Source organism: Diabrotica virgifera, chromosome 10, assembly GCF_917563875.1.
Source record: "Diabrotica virgifera virgifera chromosome 10, PGI_DIABVI_V3a".
NCBI lineage: Eukaryota > Metazoa > Arthropoda > Insecta > Coleoptera > Chrysomelidae > Diabrotica > Diabrotica virgifera.
Window position 1 is genome coordinate 122,181,789 of NC_065452.1, and position 19,608 is coordinate 122,201,396.

The 19,608-nt window shown below is 34.3% G+C and overlaps 1 protein-coding gene across 1 annotated transcript in view; it reads left to right on the plus strand.

Annotated features, from left to right (window-relative positions):
• The window catches only part of LOC114333019 (U2 snRNP-associated SURP motif-containing protein), a 49,700-nt gene extending 35,827 nt beyond the window's left edge, over positions 1-13,873 (plus strand). Inside the window, exons 11-14 of the mRNA XM_028282833.2 lie at positions 459-654; positions 713-997; positions 7,559-7,621; positions 13,463-13,873. Of these exons, the coding sequence (XP_028138634.1) occupies positions 459-654; positions 713-997; positions 7,559-7,621; positions 13,463-13,754 (836 nt within the window). The 3' untranslated portion in view covers positions 13,755-13,873. The remainder of the gene's footprint in view (positions 1-458; positions 655-712; positions 998-7,558; positions 7,622-13,462) is intronic.
• The last annotated feature ends 5,735 nt before the right edge of the window (positions 13,874-19,608 follow it).

Consider the following 19,608-nt stretch of genomic DNA (forward strand, 5'->3'; position numbering starts at 1 on the left):
TTTTGGAGCGACGAGTGCCTTTTCACTGGGTATCTACTGCTGTCTATTTTCCATTGGATAACTAGCTGAAGTACTCTATATTTACTGTGCCTCATAACGTAACCCAAGTATTATAACTTTCTTTTCTTTGTAGTCATCCCTACCTTTCTCTCCTTACCTATACGTCGGTCAGCCCACATTTCGAAGGCCTCTACTTTTTTCATTAATGTTGCGGTCATTGTCCACGCCTCCAATCTATATAAGAAAACCGAAAATACATAACATTTGGGAAGTTGGATTTTGAGAGGTAGGGTGAGGCTGTTAAAGGTGAAAATTTGCTTCATGCTAGTGAGCGACGCTCTTGCTTTTTGATTGTAAGTCTTTTTGTTTATTTCTCTTTACCTAAATTGAAATGGACTCACATAGGCAACATATTCAACATTTACATGTCATGATTTTATTAAATGAGTAAATCTTAGGGGAGGAGATTCAAGAAGAAACAAAACCAGATGCCTTTAGTGGATTTGTGGCGTCCAAGTGGGAAACTGTAGATCCAGAACAAGTTGAGGCGCAAGCAATGACCACCAGCAAATGGGATATGTTGGACAATAGCCAAGATGATAGTCAGGAGAGCGGTATAAATGAAGTTCAAGAATATACTGAGTATCAGGAGCGGTAAGTCAATTCTACATTGAATCTAACCAATGCTTAAACAGCTGCTACTTTTATTTAGAGATTTATCGGAAGAAAAGAGACAGAAGTTACGAGAAATAGAAGTAAAAGCTGTACAATATCAGGACGAATTAGAATCTGGACACAGGCAATTGAAAAGTGGATGGACGTTACCTCAACAAGTGGAGCATTATAGGAGAAAGTTGCTTAGGAAATCGGAAAAGGAAAAGAAGGATAAAAGCGAAAAGTCGTCGAAAAGTGAAAAGCATAAACGCGACTATGAAAAGAGCGTTAGAAAGCTTAATAGTGGAGACAGCTCCGATGATGAACATTATTATAAAGAACTGTAAGTATAGCTTTAAATTTTATTTATTTGACACCTAATCATGAACATTCTCTATATAAAAATGAACTAGAGTGACATCTGTATATATCTATATATTATTAAGGTTTCCATATTTTTCAAAAATAAAACAGAAAATATTAAGACAAAAATCAAATCACCGTCCAACAGAAATCGCAACACCCTGTATATTAAGCATTAGATGTAGAAAGTGTTTTTCGGAATTAGTGAATCGTATTCGGTTAAAAAACATTCTTAGAAACTAAGAAGACAATATATTGGGTTTTCTACTGTTTATTTAGATAGACATTTGTAAAGCTTGATTGCGGAACTTTCTATTGTATGGATATACCACGAAACAATGAAAAGAATTATACAAAAGAGTAGGTTTAGTAAATGGTCATTGAGGATGAGTAATTATCCTTTTTTCCGTAGAAATTGAAAATGTTAATTTGTATTTACTAAGAATGACTTACGGATTATTGGATAGTAGAAAGTTGGTTTTTTTTTGAGAAATCAGTAAAATTTGTTTGGATAGAGATAGGTCCTGATTGGTGGAAAGAACGAAGTGGGAGATTTAATGATTTGGATGGAGTTTTGCCTGGAGAGGAAAGGGCATTGTGAATTGAATACGGCGCGAGAACACTACAGTTTCTGCGGAGGCGACGTTGCTAATTAGCCAAGTTTTGAAAAAAGTATATGTTGTGAAAAGTTGTATTTGTGTTTGGTGGAAAGAGTTCCAACTGTGGTAGCAGACAGAAGAAATAACTGATATGCTGTAAGTAATAAACAGATGTATAGTTTTATACTGAACCAAGTCGATTAGTTGAGATATCCTTGTGTTTGGAGAGAAGGTGTTTATTCATTTAGTTAAGATTTGAAGCAGAGGAGTTAGTAGGAGTATTTGGAGAAACTGAAAAATACGAGCAAAGTGGGCAAGGCACAAACAAAGGAGAGAGAGAGGTGAAGTCATCAATTTTGGGGACAAAAGGTTAGTTTCGTCATTTTAGTAAACAGAGACTATCAATCACGACCACCCATTTAAATTAGAGTTATTCGTTTTGTTGGTGTTATTGAGAATTAAAATAAATGAAAATTTATCGTGAATCACTAAAATTAAGAAATCTTTGATTTGGATATAGGTTTAATTAATTTGTATTGATAATTTTGAATGTATGATTTGATGGATGTTTGAAATGCTGATCATTGTATATGGTATATGTTTATTCAATTTTTATACTTTGATATTTGATTGGTTTTAAAAATATAACATTTGCTTTGTAAATTCATAAAATTGTGCGTTAAATTTATTTTCCTCTTGTCTATCCCTTTGCTCAAAGGCAACTAGCAAAAAATACTTTGAAGACACGTTTTGTTAGTAAAAGAGCCCTGGGATATCATATTAATTTGTTAAAAAATATATAAATCCAAGTAAGGAGAATTTAAAATAAATATAAACATATATTTGAGCAAACCACAACAATATACATCTTTCACAGTATACCCAACTTCTTACATATTTCCTTGTTTCAGCCAACATCTTCAGTCCTTTCTATTCTGCCATTCTATATCTCTAAGGTCTCGCTTTTCCATGGCCTCATCCACTTTATTCCTCCATGATCTTCGGGGTCTGAATTTTTTCTTCCTATTTGGTTTCAATGGTAATAATTTCGGCGTCATTCGCTGCTAGTAAAAGTATCATCATCTGCGTATCGCAGATTACTGATTTTTCTGCCTCCTAACATTCTCCATAACATTCGTCTAGTACTTTCCTCATTATATATTCAGAATATATTGGTGATATCTGCTCACGTATTCCTTTTCCTGGTACGAATCCGCATTGTTTTCTGGCTATATCTGGAAGTAGAAAGTTCTTTAGCTGTTCATTGAATTTATGTAGCAGGATTTTACTTGCATTAGGAATAAAGGAATGGATCTGTAATTAGAGTTTCACGATACGATACAGTATGGATATTTTTTAAGGTGAGTATTGGTTATGCCAATGAAGTATCGTATCGTGTATCGATATTGGCAATACTTTCTTATAAAAATATTGTAGCGGTTTTTACTGTAATAACTTTTAATTACAAAGAAACTAGCGGTTCGTATTTATATACGACTTTATTAATTTATTTATATAAGTTTTCTTTACAAACTCTAGCTTAAAACTAAACTCTATTTACAAAATTCATTGGTTATACAGGGTGTCCCGAAAAGATTGGTCATAAATTCTACCACACATTCTGGGGCCAAAAATAGTTAGAATTGAACCTAACTTACCTCAGTACAAATGTGCTCATAAAAAAAGTTACAGCCCTTTGAAGTTACAAAATTAAAATCGATTTTTTTCAATATATCGAAAACTATTAGAGATATTTTATTGAAAATGGACATGTATCATTCTTATGGCAGGAGCATCTTAAAACCAAATTATAGTGAAATTTCTCCACCCCATAAAAATTTTATGGGGGTTTTGTTCCCTTAAACCCCCCCAAACTTTTGTGTACGTTCCAATTGATTCATTATTGTGATACCATTAGTTAAACACGTTTTTAAAACTTTTTTGCCTCTTAGTATTTTTTCGATTAGCTAGTTTTTATCGAGATGCGCCTTCTCTTTTAATATGTTTACATAAAAATTTTATGGGGGTTTTGTTCCTTTAAACCCCCCAAATATTTGTGTACGCTCCAATTAAACTATTATTACGGTACCATTAGTTAAACACAGTGTTTTTAAAACTTTTTTGCCTCTTAGTCTTTTTTGATAAGTCATCTTTTATCGAGATGTGGCTTCTTTTTCAAAATACACCTAAAAATATAAATTATAAATAAATTTTCAGATTATTAACAGGTTTCTATAATCGTACTTAATCATATACAAATATATGGTGGATTCGAAAAATATTCAAAATATTTCGATAAACACTAGCTTATAGAATAAGTACTAAGAGGAAAAAAAGTTTTAAAAACATTGTGTTTAACTAATGGTGCCACAATAATAATTTAATTGGAACGTACACAAAAGTTTGGGGGGGTTTAAGGGAACAAAACACCCATACAATTTTTATGGGGTGGACAAATTTCACTATAATTTTGTTTTAAGATGTTCCTACCATAAGAATGATACATGTCCATTTTCAATAAAATATCTCTAATAGTGTTTGATATATTGAAAAAAATCGATTTTCATTTTGTAACTTCAAAAGGCTGTAACTTTTTTTGTGTGCACTATTGTATATAGGTAAGTTAGGTTCAATCAACCTATTTTTGACCACAGAATCTGTGGTATAATTTATGACCATTCTTTTCGGGACACCCTGTATATAGGTACGTTATTCTGGAACAATCCACGCTCATCTCTAGCTATCAGCTCGTCACGCCTACTTGAGGTACATTCTCGAACACTCTTTACCCCTCCAGCACCGCCCCGATCACTCGATAGCGTCATTCTTACACGTTTCGAGTTGTGTACCGTTATACGGGGGTCGGTCAAGAGTTCTCTTTCGTTACAATATCGTATTGATATTAATTTCGATACGATATCTATACAATACTCGATAAAATATCTACATAAAAAGGATTAAAGTAATAAAAAAAACGATTCTTTATTCATTTATCATCTTTATTAAAAAAATATCTTAAAATATACAAGAAATAGGATAAATTATATTGTAACCTCACAAATATTATCCTTTAAAGAGCTCTTCATCCATCTGTTCACACAAATGAGTTCTTTGATACTTTTATCTTTTAAACCTCATCTTTTATTCGTTAGTACTAGCGTTGCTTCAAAAAAAGCCGCTCGACTAGTACGGACGTCGCTTGGACACACAAAATATCCCTAGCTAGCCGAGATAAAACGGGAAAAACACTACTATAATATGATTTCTCCCATAATAAAATATTTTGTCTGGTCTGGTCCAGCTTTTGGAGCTGGCAAGTAGTTTTCATTGGTCTTTTTTTTTTTTGACAAAAAGACCAACGTTGGAATGCAACAATACAACACTGGAGACCTTACGAAAGTAAACGACCGAGAGGAAGACCACAGATGAGATGGGTTGATGATGTTATAAGAGTAGCCGAAACAAATTGGAAATATGTTGCTCAGGATAGAGACCGATGGAAGGAGTTGGGAGAGGCCTATGTCCAAACGTGAACGATAGAAGGCTAAGAAGAAGAAGAAGTAGTTTTCAATTTCCTTTTCAAAAACATCGATATTATCTGATGATTTTAAAAATAAAATATCGAAATTGATTGACTTATTGTCCTTCTCTCTCGCACTAATAGAGAGCATACGCGCTTGTGCCTCTTGTATCGTATTGATTTTCGATATGATATCAATACAATATCGATATTTTTATCGAATATCATAAATCTCTATCTGTAATTGCTGCATACGGTTAGTGACCATTTTTTATGGATAGACGTAAAAGTTGATTGGTGGATCACCTGTGATCCATATCATGGTGCATCACCTGTGATCCATATCATGGTGCACATATCTAGTATTAATGCCCATCGCTCTTAGAGTATTGACATATTAATCGTAGACTGGGCATACTCACCAAAAAAGCGTAACGCGGAAACAGCATGGAAACAGTCGATCGGTGGTCTATCTATCTCTTAACCAAATGATCCCGCGCATGTGCCTGACAAAGATGGCTAGACCACTCAATCCTATGTCGACGTTACACCCCGATGCATTGAGTGGCATATCCCTAGCCAAGTCTATCCTCTTTACATGTCTCTGTCTTAGAGTCCGCTGGTATGCCATTGATCCATGAGGTTTTTTGTTTCTTAGTTGATTGAGAGCCCTCTCTAGTTCTGCTTGTAAAATGATTGGTTCTGCTTCTCTGATTGCATGTTTCTTGCGTTCTGAGACTGATGCATCTTTTGAAGTGTTATTTTAGTGTATCATTAAATAATTTCCGATATTCTCTACTATCTCGACAACACGGCAACTCTGTATGAAAATGTCAACGTCAAAATTGGATGACGTGCAATTGAATTTAAATAAAAGAGGATTAAACTTCTCTTTTGTTTATACCTAAAATTAGGTGTTTCTTTACGCTTTCGTGTCAGTATATTTCGATTTAATTTTTTACATGATTCACAATTTTATCAGGGTGTTTGGTAAAGTATGGCCCATAGCTTAACCTTGATTCCTGAGCTTAAAATAGGTCGATTTATGCTAACTTACCTCAGTACGAAAGTTGATAATAACCGAAATACAGGGTGTCAAAGTTAAACTTCTATTTTATGTATTCTTGAAATTTCCTGACAGGCATGGGATAACAATACGAAATTTGGTAAACGGAAGTTTTTGGGGATGAGAAATCTAAATTCGCCACCAAAAATGATGTATTACCCAGAGGGCGCCACATACGTCTTTCAGTGCTCATTTAATACGTTCAATTTTTTTATCCCCCACTCTACATACTTTTTGAATCATAAATTTTATTCTCTTAGGGCCGGTTGTTCGAACGCTAATCAAGAAGTTGATTATAATTAAGTCCCCTTAACAACCATCAAATAACAACACCCCTCATTCGTACGTCAATCAGTTGAATGTAATCAATTGTGTTAATTATCATTATGATAATTAACATAATTGATTGATTAATTAATTATTAATTAACATAACAATTATTAACATAATTGATTAATAAATCTCATAATTGTAATCAATTATGTTTTCAGTAACCCAAACAAAGTTGACATTGACAGTTGGTGATAGTAATTAAATATTTGATAATGATCAGTTGATTCCATTTTTGATTAGCGTTCGAACAACCGGCCCTTAGTATTTTTACTTAAAAAAGGTATACTACATTCATTTCGTTAAACTCAACTGTTTTCGATATAAACGCATTTTAAAGCTGCGATACATCATAATTTTTTGCATAATATCATTGTACTTAGACCCAAAAAATAAACTTGAAATCATAATAATTGCGCTAGTTCTCATATTTGTCATTGCATCGCAAATTCCATTTGAAGAAATTTGCGATACATTTTTGTAAATTTTTTGCGATACATTTTGTAACTACTTAAAAGTAGTTTTAAGATATTTGTCAGGTGTAACTATAATGATATTAGCCATATAATTATGTTGCCTCGCAGATTTAAAATGCGTTTATCTCGAAAACGGTTATGTTTATCGAGATGAATGAAGTATACCTTTTTTAAGTAAAAATATTAAGAGAATAACATTTTTGATTCAAAAAGTATGTAGAGTGGGAAATTGAACCTATTAAATGAGCACTAAAAGGCGTATGTGGCGTCCTCTGGGTAATACATCATTTTTTACATCAAATAAAAGTTTAACTTTGACACCCTGTATTTCGGTTATTATCAACTTTCGTACTAAGGTAATCGACCTATTTTAACCTCAGGAGTCAGAGGTTAAGCTATGGTCCATTCTTTACCAAACCTGTATAAGCCTTTCAATGTATTTTTATAAAACTGCTTAAATTATACAAATTATATTCTATTAAATACAAATTTTGTATGTATATTTCAAGTATATTTAGATGTTTGATTTGCTGTTTAATTTTTTTCGTAGGACTTCAAAAAAAAGTAAAAAGCTTGACAGAAGTTCTTCAAGCAGTTCAACGTCAAGGCGTAGGTAAGACTATAAAGGATCCCAAAGATCCTATAACTTTTAATTTGGAATGGCTCTAAAATAAGTAAGTCTGGCAGGATCCTTCGGTATTGCAAATGTAGACACAGGTCCCCCATGACAGTTAAAAGTTCTACAATAAAGCTGGTTTTTAATGAAAATGAGCGAATTACTGTTTTAATGATGACGGGCTACGGCGATAGAAGAAGATCTTATAGTAATAGCCAATTTGTTCAACAATATTTTTCCAAATCATGCCTAAGGCGACGGTACAAAAAATTGTAAAGCGCTTTTAGGAAACGAGTAAAAGATGGCATTTGAAAGGTAGACCAAAAACTGTTAGAAATTACAATAAAACTTTTGTTGAAGCTTCGTTGAAGAGCCACATACATCCTCGCGCAAATATTTACACAGTGTGGGAATGTAAAACGCCAAAATCTAAGGTATTGGAATGAGGTAAATCAACACTGGATACGTGAAACCCATACTCAGAGACCACAAAAACTAAACGTATGCTCGAGTATAGTGAGTACTCACTTGTATCTGCCCTGAAAACCAAATTTTAATAAGAATTCAGTTTGGTGTAAATGTTCGGCATTATTTAGATCAGATATTTTTCGGAAGATGGATTGCTACATTAGGTAGTATTGAATGGCCTCCTCGTTTACCTGATTTGAATCTTACAGATTATTTTTATTGGGAATCTTGAAAACTAGACATTATAATACTGAACTAGCAAGTGTTGCAGAGCTAAGGTAAAGACTTATCGATGAATTCATATTAATTTCTAGAGAAGACACACGGAGAGATGTAATAGAAGCATTCTATCATCATTTAGGACACTGTAAAATTAACAACGCATGTCATTTTACCCCAGGACTACAGGAGAGAACAACATAAGTCAGATGAGAATGAAAGTTACTGTGATAAGCTGTTAAAATAATTTCAGAATTTATCTAAATCACTATCTGGAGTATGATAGACAGTGATAAGCTGCACATTAGATTTATTTAATAAAATACTTGTAATCTCACACCAACATCATAAAAGAAATAAAGTCCAGAAGACTCCAATGGGCAGGACATCTCAGAAGACATTCTGACCAAAGAACAGTTAGGGTACGAATATGCCGGAGATACATGGATGTGCGCGGTGTAGGTCGCGATGGCGGTCGCTACATCGATGGCAAAACAAACCTTCATTTTCTTATGAGATCGCACATACCAAGGATGTGTTACCCGTTCACCATCGCTACCGATCATCGCGGTTTACAGCGATGTGGATGCCAAAACAAAATAGTTTGTTTTACATCGCGATCGAGCTGCTGCTCGCGTGGTAAATTAAAATATTGGTGGTTTTTAAACCACGTGACATTCGCCGGAGATACGGCTGGCGTATTTATTCATTTCTTGTTGTAATCAGGTTGCGACAAATTTTGGATATATGGAAATCGTAAAGAACACTGAAAGGAAGGTATCTTCGGTATGTTCTGCCCGTCATCGATGTAAACCTCGACCGCGATCGCGACCTACACCGCGCTCATCCAGGTATCTTCGGCATGTTCGTATCCTAAGGCTGGTGTGCGAGGAAGTCCCAACTGGAAGAAGACCACGTGGACGCCCTCGACTCCGGTGGCGAGATAATATAGCAGAAGACCTGAAAGCTATGGGTATGGAGAATTGGATAGAGGTTGCTCAAGACAGGACAGTGGAGGCATGTTGTCTAGTCGGCTAAAAACCACGAAGAAAAGAGGCTTTCAAGATTCAAAAGATGAAAACTTAAGTTAACTTGACTTGACCCTCCTGCAAAACCCAGAAACCATCTTATAGTCCTTAATATATACAGTACATAGCTTATTAGTGCGAGCCAATACTGATTAAGACACAAATAAGCCGCTATAACATTATTGAGCAGCACTTACAAATCAAGAAAAGAGCTACACAATGATTGAGCAATTATAATAAACGCTCCTTAAATAGTTTTTAACTTTATGGATACTTTTTAAAGAGAATACAGTCACATTTGCAATAATTGTCTTAATTTGTGAGAGAAATACGGAATATAACATTATACAGGGTGTTTCTAAATAAGTATGAAAAAATTTAAGGGGTAATTCTACATGAAAAAAGAATGACAGTTTGCTCAATAAACATATGTCCGCAAATGCTTGGTTTCCGAGATACGGGGCGTTGAAATTTGGTGGATTTTAAGAGGTCATTATTTCGCATTTTTTGACATACAAATAAGAATTTTGTATTCATCATTGGCGCGCATACGGGTAATGGTCTGAATTTTTTTAACCTTTAACTACACGCGTATTTTGTACGCCAAATATAAGAATTCTAATGCTAAGATGTTTTATTTTTTTTTGTATAAAAGTGGCGCGTCGTATAAAAAAGGCAAGAAATATTTTTTGTCGTAAATTGAACGAGGAATTAAAAAATGATTTTTAATTTGAAATATCTCAGTGGCGTACTGTTTTTTTTATTAAAAATATTCAGATCATTACCCGTACGCGCGCTAATGATGAATTTAAAATTCTTCTGTCACCTGTGAAGCAGGTCATTTTGAACATTTGTTGTAGATTTGTGCCTAGTTGAAAACTTATTAGTGTTATTTTCGGTTATTGCTCTAGTTTAGTATTATTGTATTAGATAGTTCTTGATAATGTATTAACCTTTGTCGAGCGGCATAATCTTACCCCGCTAACAGACGGCATAGGTACAATTGTACCTATTATATAGTTTCTTAAAAATTACTTAATCTAAAGGGAAATATGTGTTAGTTTTAAGATATTATTTTATTAGTGTCATAACTGGTAAAAATTCTTGAATATTGCCATAAATAAATACTAATATAAGATAATTTGATCTTGTACCCATTAACAAAGCTTAAAAGCCGCTTTTACGTGACCCGGCATAGCTATCGTAAATTATTGAAATTACTCCAGCAATAAACTTGGAAACAGACGTTGTAGCTTTGTATTGTATTTCAATTGGAAACAACAACGAACTAAGAAGTGTTTATTGCATCTAATGATGAAAGCTATGTTCCACAAGCAAATGCTGAGGAGTCCGACATTGAAGATGAATTTATTATAGAACAGGCAGACGAGTACGACTCAGACGAGCATATAGAGAATGAACCTCAATATTCAAGCAACATTTTGATATCCAAGGATGGAACTGAATGGAGTAATGATCCAATGCGCAGTGCTCAAACAAAACCTCGCAATCTCCTACGACAAAAAGGTGGGCCTGTAGCTAAGAGTAATTTATTTACACCTAAAGAAGTATTTATGTCAATTATAAGCCCATAAATTTGTGACATAATTTTGCGTGAAACAAACAGAAAAGGCAAAAGAGTCTGTGAGGCTTTTAACAAAGAATTGGCGCAAAGATTTTCAAATGCTTCAAGACGGCCTCCACAAAACAAATTTGAACCATTTACTGAATGTGAGCTCAACGCATTTTTTGGTATTCTAATTGTTGCTGGTGTACATAGAAGTAACAAGGAAAACTTGTATGAGATGTGGAGTATGGATTGATTCTCTGCCATTAATACGTGCAGCAATGTCTCGTGATCGTTTCAAGACCATGTTACGATTTATCAGATTTGACAATGAAAGTACCCAGGAAGAACGCAAAAAAACCGATAAGGCTACACCCATAGAGATATCTGGACAATGCTAAATAAAAATTTGCAACAAGGCTACCAACCATTCGAAGACATAACCATCGACGAACAAATGTTTCCGTATAGAGGTCGTTTTTTGGGCTTGTGATGCATCAAATGCGTATTCCTTACAAGGTCAGCTTTATATTGGAAAAGCAGCAGATGGTTCACGACAAGTTAACGTTGGCGAACGAACAGTTTTGGATCTGGTCACATCTTATAAAGGTTCTGGTCGGAATGTTACAACAGATAACTTTTTTACCAGTTTTGAACTGGCTAAAGTCTTGAACTCATGGCAAATTATTTTAGTGGGCACAGTTAGAAAGAACAAAAGATTTCTACCCACCAATATGCAACTAAGGAAAGTGCTGTTTTTTCTACTAATTTCACATACAATCCTTATGCTACTGTATGTTCTTATGTGCCAAAGAAAAATAAAGCAGTAGTGTTACTTTCGTCCATACATACTACAGGCAAAGTAGAAGACACTGAAGTAGCGAAGCCGGAAATAATTAAGTACTACAATGAAACTAAAGGGAGGGTTGATACCATGGATAAAATGCTAAGTGAGTATACGGTCAAGCGTCGAACATTACGTTGGCCCTTGGCCTTTTTTATAATATGATTGACGTCACTGGCTTAGCATCCTACATTATATATCGAGAGCACAATCCATCACTAAATACAGAGGACCAACGCAGGAAATTTTTGAAGGATCTTGCTAAAGATCTTTGTTTACCTTCAGTTCAATCTCGAAGTAAAAACCGGATGATGATGAGGAGTCATATTCTTCGTAGTTCTGTAGAAATGGTCCTTGGTCGAAACATAATATTTTCTGTAGTTGCTCCACCTCAAGTATCTCACAGCACTCGTGGATCTACGCCAATAACCTGAAGTTGCCATGTGTGTCGGAACGAACGGGAAAAAACAGCGTAAAACGAGGAAAAGTTGTGTAGTGTGTTTTCTACCTGTGTGTGACGAACATTCCTTGTCTAAAACGACATGTTGTGTTGCGAAAATCCACAATAACATTCAGTTTTGTATTTTTATTTAAATAAACTATCATTTAATAACAAAATATATTTTTACAAAATACATACATATATTTAATACAAAATATATTGTTTATTATCACCTTTATTTAAAAAAATTAACAAGGTACTGCAAGCGCCAGTTAACTTGGCGAGATGCATTGCACAGTGGCTTATGGGATGATCATCAGTCTCAGTGTCGTTGTGCGTATTCGCTGTCGCCAAGTTAACTGGCGCTTGCAGTACAAATGTACCTATGCCGTCTTTTATGGGGGTCGGAACTATTTAGGCCTCCTTCTAGGAACTGAATAAATATTTTTTTGTTATATTTGGCTCACATAATCTACTGGATAAATGTAGAGATGTCACAAAGTTTCAAGTCTCTACCTCTTTGAAAAAGAAAGTTATCACAATTTGAAAACTCAAAAGTTACAATTGTACCTTTGCCGCCCGACAAAGGTTAAGGAATAAAAAAATACGCGCTAGGTTGTTTAGTTTTTTGCATAAAAACAGTACACCATATGAAAATAAGACAAGAGAGATTTTTTTATCATAAATTACACGTATAATTTAAAAATAAATTTTAATTTAAAATATCTCAGTGGCGTAGCATTTTTTTCTTAAAAAAATGCAGATCATTACATGTATGCGCGCCAATGATGAATATAAAATTCTTATTTGTATGTCAAAAAATGCGAAATAACGACCTCTTAAAATCCAGCAAATTTCATTTTCATAGTTCAAACGGTTTTAGAGCAATAAATAAATAGGTAGTTTGAAAGAATAATTTCAACACCCCGTATCTCGGAAACCAAGCATTTGCGGAAATATGTTAATAGAGCACACTGTCATTATTTTTTCGTGTAGAATTACCCCTTACATTTTTTCATACTTATTTAGAAACACCATGTATATACTGTTTAGTTTTCAATTAGATATATACACTATAAATGGCAGCACTGCTTTACCGCTGCACACCTAATGCACCATATTCGCGTCATTCGTCATTGTACAGTGGCAATGCAATTCATTCTCATAAGCAATGTTGCCGATTTTAGCCCTTCCTTCAATGGGGTATATCTAATCAAAACACAAAACAGTATGTATCAACAAAACATATAATATAAGCTGTTATTTCTAGGTCAAAAAGTCGTTCACCGTCCCGTAAAAAAAGAAGTTTGCCAACCCCTAGCCCTCCAAGGTTAAAGAAACACTCTTCCCCGTCCCGGTCCTCCAGAAAGAACAGAGACTCGGTGTCGCCCAGTTCGCTTGATAGATATTCCCCCAAAAGGTATAGAGATACTAGTAAACACAGAAAGTCGCCTTCTCCTTCACGAAGTCGACACGCAAGCCCCGGTTCCTCCAGATCCAGTCGTTATCATTCTCCAGACGTGTCCACTGGACGAAAGCACAGGCACAAACATAAACATTAACACAATAATTAAGTTACTTATTTTAGTTTTAGTAAAGTATCAGTCAAAATGTACAGTATCGAAGTGTAGGGTACGTGTTGTGTTTGGGCCCGTAATATAAATAAAAACTTGTACTTTGACTATTTTATTATAAAATAGCTCATACAAAGATGAGAGATAACCCTTCTTCCATTTTCCGGTTTCCTGTCACGTCCCCGTTGACAGCCCAACGCAACGTTGCCAAGCAACTCACAATTAAATACACACAATTTCCCTCCTTGCCTATAATTTAAAGTTTACGTGGATGACTATGTTTACGATTACTACATCTCAATTCAATACCTGTTGGATTAATAGTTTCTAGAGCTAGAGGTACTGAATGATCTGTTGTTTTAACGGGGCTTCGAAATTGTAGACCCTCTTCTGAATCAGAACTAGTTTCCGTAATTTTAACAGGAGTCACTTGGGGACTTGGAGGGTCGATAATTTCGGAATTACAATTTTCCTTACCTACTGAAGGTCTTACCAGATGGTTTGTAGTCAGTGAAGTATTTGGTTGTTCTACAGTAGTTAAAAATTTCCTAAATTTTTAAAAAATATACTCATTAGGACTCACACCTGTACTTGCACAGGGAGTATTTCTATATAAAAAGAAAGTTGACTAACCTTTGTTCTACTGTTAGGGTTGACTTTTCTAAAAGAAATTTCAACCTTTACTGTTTGTACGTGTCTCTCAGCAGTATCATTGGACTGAAGGAGACTATGACTTCTGCCACAATTTTTACAAGTTGTTCTCAGTTGACTGTAGATATTTTGATCTGTGCCAAGAGTTTGGATTTCTTTTTGGGAGTTTGGGCCAAACTTTGGATTTCTTTGCTTGCCTTTGTTTAATACCTTTATATTACCTCCCCGGACACCAATTTAACTTGTTTCTGTGCTACTTCTGAGGCCAAGGTTAACTGACAAACAGCCTGAAGTGTTAATCCGATATCACCCATCAACTTCTTTGAATTCCTTCGTCTCTAATCCTACAAACAAACCTATCCCTTAGAGCCTCTTCTAGAAACTGTCCAAAATTACAAGAATTTGCCAACTTGATTAGCTCTACACTGTATTCAAAGATAGATGGTGACCACATTGTACAGTAAGGGAAAAACCCTTACTGTATAATATAATATGTATCTAAAAAAATGTATATAATTTAAGCATAATTAGGTCGTTACAGAAGATGTTGTTTCTACAATCACAAACAAAACGAAGGTTGATATTTGGAAGGAGGTTTGGGTAACCTCGCGTACCGCTTGGATACTCACGTACCGTTTACTTTCAAAGTCCAAATTATAGGAAGATATAAAAAGCTCGCAGAGGGGTAAAATACAGGCATTAATATTCATATTAATGCCTTCATACCCCACGTGGCAGTTGACGCCTTGCAAAGCCACGTGGCAGGTGCCGGGTTAAGTTTAAAATTGATTAATGGAATATTGAATCATTGAACTGTACCTATATTATTAATTGAATTGAATTTTTTATACTGTTAATATTTTTATATTTTATACTATTAATTGAATTATTGAACTTTAAGATATTAATTGAATAGTTGAATTATCACTTTATTTAATAATTGAAATGTCAATCATCATTGACTTCTTCTAAATATTTCTTAGTTACTATACTACAATCACAATAAAGATGCACTAGAAATAAACAAACCAAGACACTTGTGTGTTACGAGGAGCACTCAAAAATAATAATTTACAATGTATATACATTGTAAATCCCAAATTATGATTTACAAAGTTTATACATTGTAAATTATGATTCGGGAGTGCTCCTCGTAACATTTAAGGGTCTTGGTTTGTTTATTTCTAGTGCATCTTTATTGTGATTTTAGTATAGGCGATTTTCCAAAACCTTAAATTTGATATGATTGTTAGTGTTGGTGTACTCATTGAACGACCTTCAATATTTGTATGACCGCGTAACTTCAGCAACCTTCCTTTTTACTGTTATAATGGAGGTGAAAAAATCTTGTACGTTTTTAACGATAGTTCATGAATTTGTTTTGGTTTCTGCACCCCTAAGAGAAAAACAGATAATCACTGCTCGATATTCCATGTTTTCGTTGTAAAAAGTCTATGACCCGGTAACTTTATACAATATTTATATTCGATACTGCTTATTTTGACAAATATGGTATGTAGTGTCAACTTAAACTGATGATACAAAATAAATTAAATTAGATTTTATCAAGGCCCAATATAAATGTAAAATGTAAATATTTCGAACGATAAACCAATATAACAAGATAGAAAAGTACTAAGTTGCCTTAACAGCAGTCTAGGAAATAGAAAAATACCTAAATATAAGTATACAATTTATAATTTAATCCAGATAAGTAGACTTAAAATAATCAAGGTGTCTAGCAAGTTATTTTAGTTAATTTATACCTATACAAGTGTAACTTATATATGTAGCTTTTTACAGGCCTTTTAGGCCCAGAGCTTTGTTGTTCTTTTCCATAGATTTCTGTTTCTTGTCAACATCTTCCAGTCTGTTATTCCCTTTTCTTTTAGGTCTTCTGCTACCGCCTCTCTCCATCGCTTTCGTGGTCTTACTCTCTTTCTTTTATAATCTGGTATTGCTATTTTCTTGACCACTCTGCCATCGTGCATTCTTTCTATATGGCCCAGCTACTGCAACCTTCTTGATTTTATTATGCTATCTATTTGTGGTTCTTTGTAAATATTTTAAACTTCCTCATTTGTAAGGTAAAGTTTTCAATCCTAATAGCAACATTAATATTATTGAAAAATATTAAAAATATTACTAAACGATTTTTAAATTGAAAACTTATTGGTCCATTTCCCTGGTAACACCTACAAGGCTTCTAAAATTTGCAAGCCATATGGATGCTGCAGTGACGACAAAGGGAGGGAATTTAAAAAGTTGCAATTCACAACCCCCGTCTGCAGCTTGGTAAAGTTCCAACGGAAAATGGACCTAGTTACTCTATAGGAGTAATACTAATATAAAAATAAAATAAAAATGTATACCATTTTTATTCAGTTGCAATGCGAAGGCAAAACAATCTTATTTTTCACATAGAACAGGGAGCGCAGTCCAGCACTCTGAATCGACGATTTTCGACTCTTATTATCATTGGAGAGACGTAGGCCTGCTGCTCTCTGCTCGAACTGACCAAACCATGAAAGTTTATCCCCACACTGCAACTGACGTGTATGGATAGGTGACTAGCGTCATCTGTCAATTGAAAGGTAAAGTTTTCAATCCTAATTAATAATATTGAGCAACATTAATAATATTGAAAAATATTAAAAATGAACTTGAAATGGACCAATAAGTTTTCAATTTAAAAATCTTTTAGTAATATTTTCAAACATAATTGTTACTGTCACCGGTAAACGAGGTTAAAGAAAAGTAGTGTGCTATGGAAAAAACAAATAAATATTTTTCAGATGTAAACGTATATAATTAATTACAACAACAATAAGACAAACAACACTATAAAATATAACAAAGAAATAAAAGCAACTACTTACTTAGTCTTAGTGACTGCCTAAATGTTCAAGCACTTACACTTCAAGCATTTACTCTTTCAAGAGTAGATTGAATAGCAACAAATTTAACTGTTTTAGACTTTTATTTATGGGGGCGGATTAAATACCTTGTTTTTGCCGCTAGGGCCACTACTCGAGAAAACATGATCTAGAATCTAGAGAAAACGAAACGCCATTCAAAGCATTGCGAAAGCAGAAATTGAGACTGCTGTTAAATCTACTCTTGAAAGAGTAAATGCTTGCATCGAAAATGATGGGCAACAATCTCAACAGTTAGGTCGTCACTAAGTAGTTGCTTTTATTTCTTTGTTATATTTTATAGTGTTGTTTGTCTTATTGTTGTTTTAATTAATTATATACGTTTACATCTGGAAAATGTTTATGTTTTTTCCATAGCACACTACTTTTCCTTAACCTCGTTTACCGGTGACAGTAACAGTTATGTTTAAAATTTACACATTTCTTAAGATATCTCGAGACAGAAAAAAGGTATCGACATGAGGTTTTCGGTATTATGTTGCTAATTTTGTAATACAGGATTAAACATGCATACTTCTATTTAATATTTTCCAAAGAAAACTAGATTTAAGAAAATAATTTAATAACGCCTCCTAGCTTGCACATTACTTATTAGGCTATTTCGAAAATAAGACACTTACATTGACGAAAAAGAGCTGTTTTCAACAAGACCAAGTATGCAAAATTCGATTTAGCAGAACCGGACTTACAGCCATTTTTTCATAAGAAGGCTCCCACTCACTCCCACCTCTTATTTGCAAAGGTAGACTTAAACTTGTGAAATCAAATATGCGCAGAATTTTATGAAGAATACGATGATTTGATTTCCAGTACCCTTTCATTAGGAAAATTTAGATTTTTTAACTTTTGATATTCAATTACGCCCTCTAGCGGTGGACCTACAATTATGAAAATGATTTCCAGGCTTTTCCCGAGGCAACTTTTGTTATAAATATTTTTTTCTCAAAGCTCTACTATAAACGGTTCCTGAGATATGGCCGAGAGCCATTCTTATTGGGACACCCGGTACAATATGTGTCCATTTCTATTTAAGTTGCTATTTCTAATGAATTTTTCTAGTATCATGTTAAATATTAGCGTTGATGGCGGGTCTCCTTGCCTAAGTCCTGATCTGACTGCAAAATCTTCTGACTTTCACTCTTACATTGCAGGTCGTATGTTTCAATGCCATCGTCACTAGTTTCTTTAGCTTCGTAGGTATTTCAAATTGTTCCATAACTTCCGCAATTTTTTCTCTCTTGACAGAGTCGTACGCCTTTTTAAAATGTATGAATAATACTATTGCCGGGATTTTGTATTCATAGCAGCTGGTCAGTACCTCTTTCATTATGAATATCTGATCGGTTGTTCCTCTACTTTTCCTAAATCCTGCTTGATATTCCCCTATCTGTGGTTCAACTAGTACCTTCAGCCTGATTTTAATGATTGTCGCTATGCTTTTGTAGGCCACATCCAGGAGTGATATTCCCCGATAGTTTTGACACTCTGTCTCATCGCCATCCTATAAAATCGGTATTATTGTTGCTTTTTCCCAATCCTTCGACATCTGCTCCTCTCTCCATATGTCCACAATTAGTTCATACAGTTTACGTTTTATCTCTCTGCCAGCATATTTAATATTTTCAATTGCTGTTCCATTCTGTCCGGCGCTCTTATTGTTTTTCATGTTGCTTAAGATTTTTTTCTATGTCTTCTTCTGTTGGTTCCTGTACTTCAGTATTGTCTGCCATTCTTCTTCCCCTGGGTTTTCGTTTAGCAATTCGCAGAAATATTCTCTCCATCTCTCTTTCATTTTTTCTTCGTCGCCTAATAAATTTCCTTGTCCTTTATATACACATTGCTTTTACACATATCTTTTTTTTCCCTTTCTTATTTTTTCTGTAAAAGTTTCTAATTTTGTTTCTTTTATAGTTCTTTTTTTTACTCTTTGTTCTTTACTTGCTCTTTTCTTTTGTCTGTTTATCTTTTTCACTTTTGCTCGCTGGTCCTTATATGCTACTTTTGCATCAGGTTGCTGTGTTTGTAATGCTAACATTCTTAGGTTATTTCTTTTTTCTGTCTCTGCAGCATTCCCCATCCCACCACAAAGTAACTTACGTATTTCTTTTTTATTATTTGTTTTTTCATTATATTTCTTCGCGGGGTGGAATACAAGTAGTACTGATAAGAAAGAACACATTCTCCGGATCCGATTTGTCTCCCTTTTTGAAGACAAGTATTAGGATGCTTCATCTCCATTCTTGTTGTGCATATTC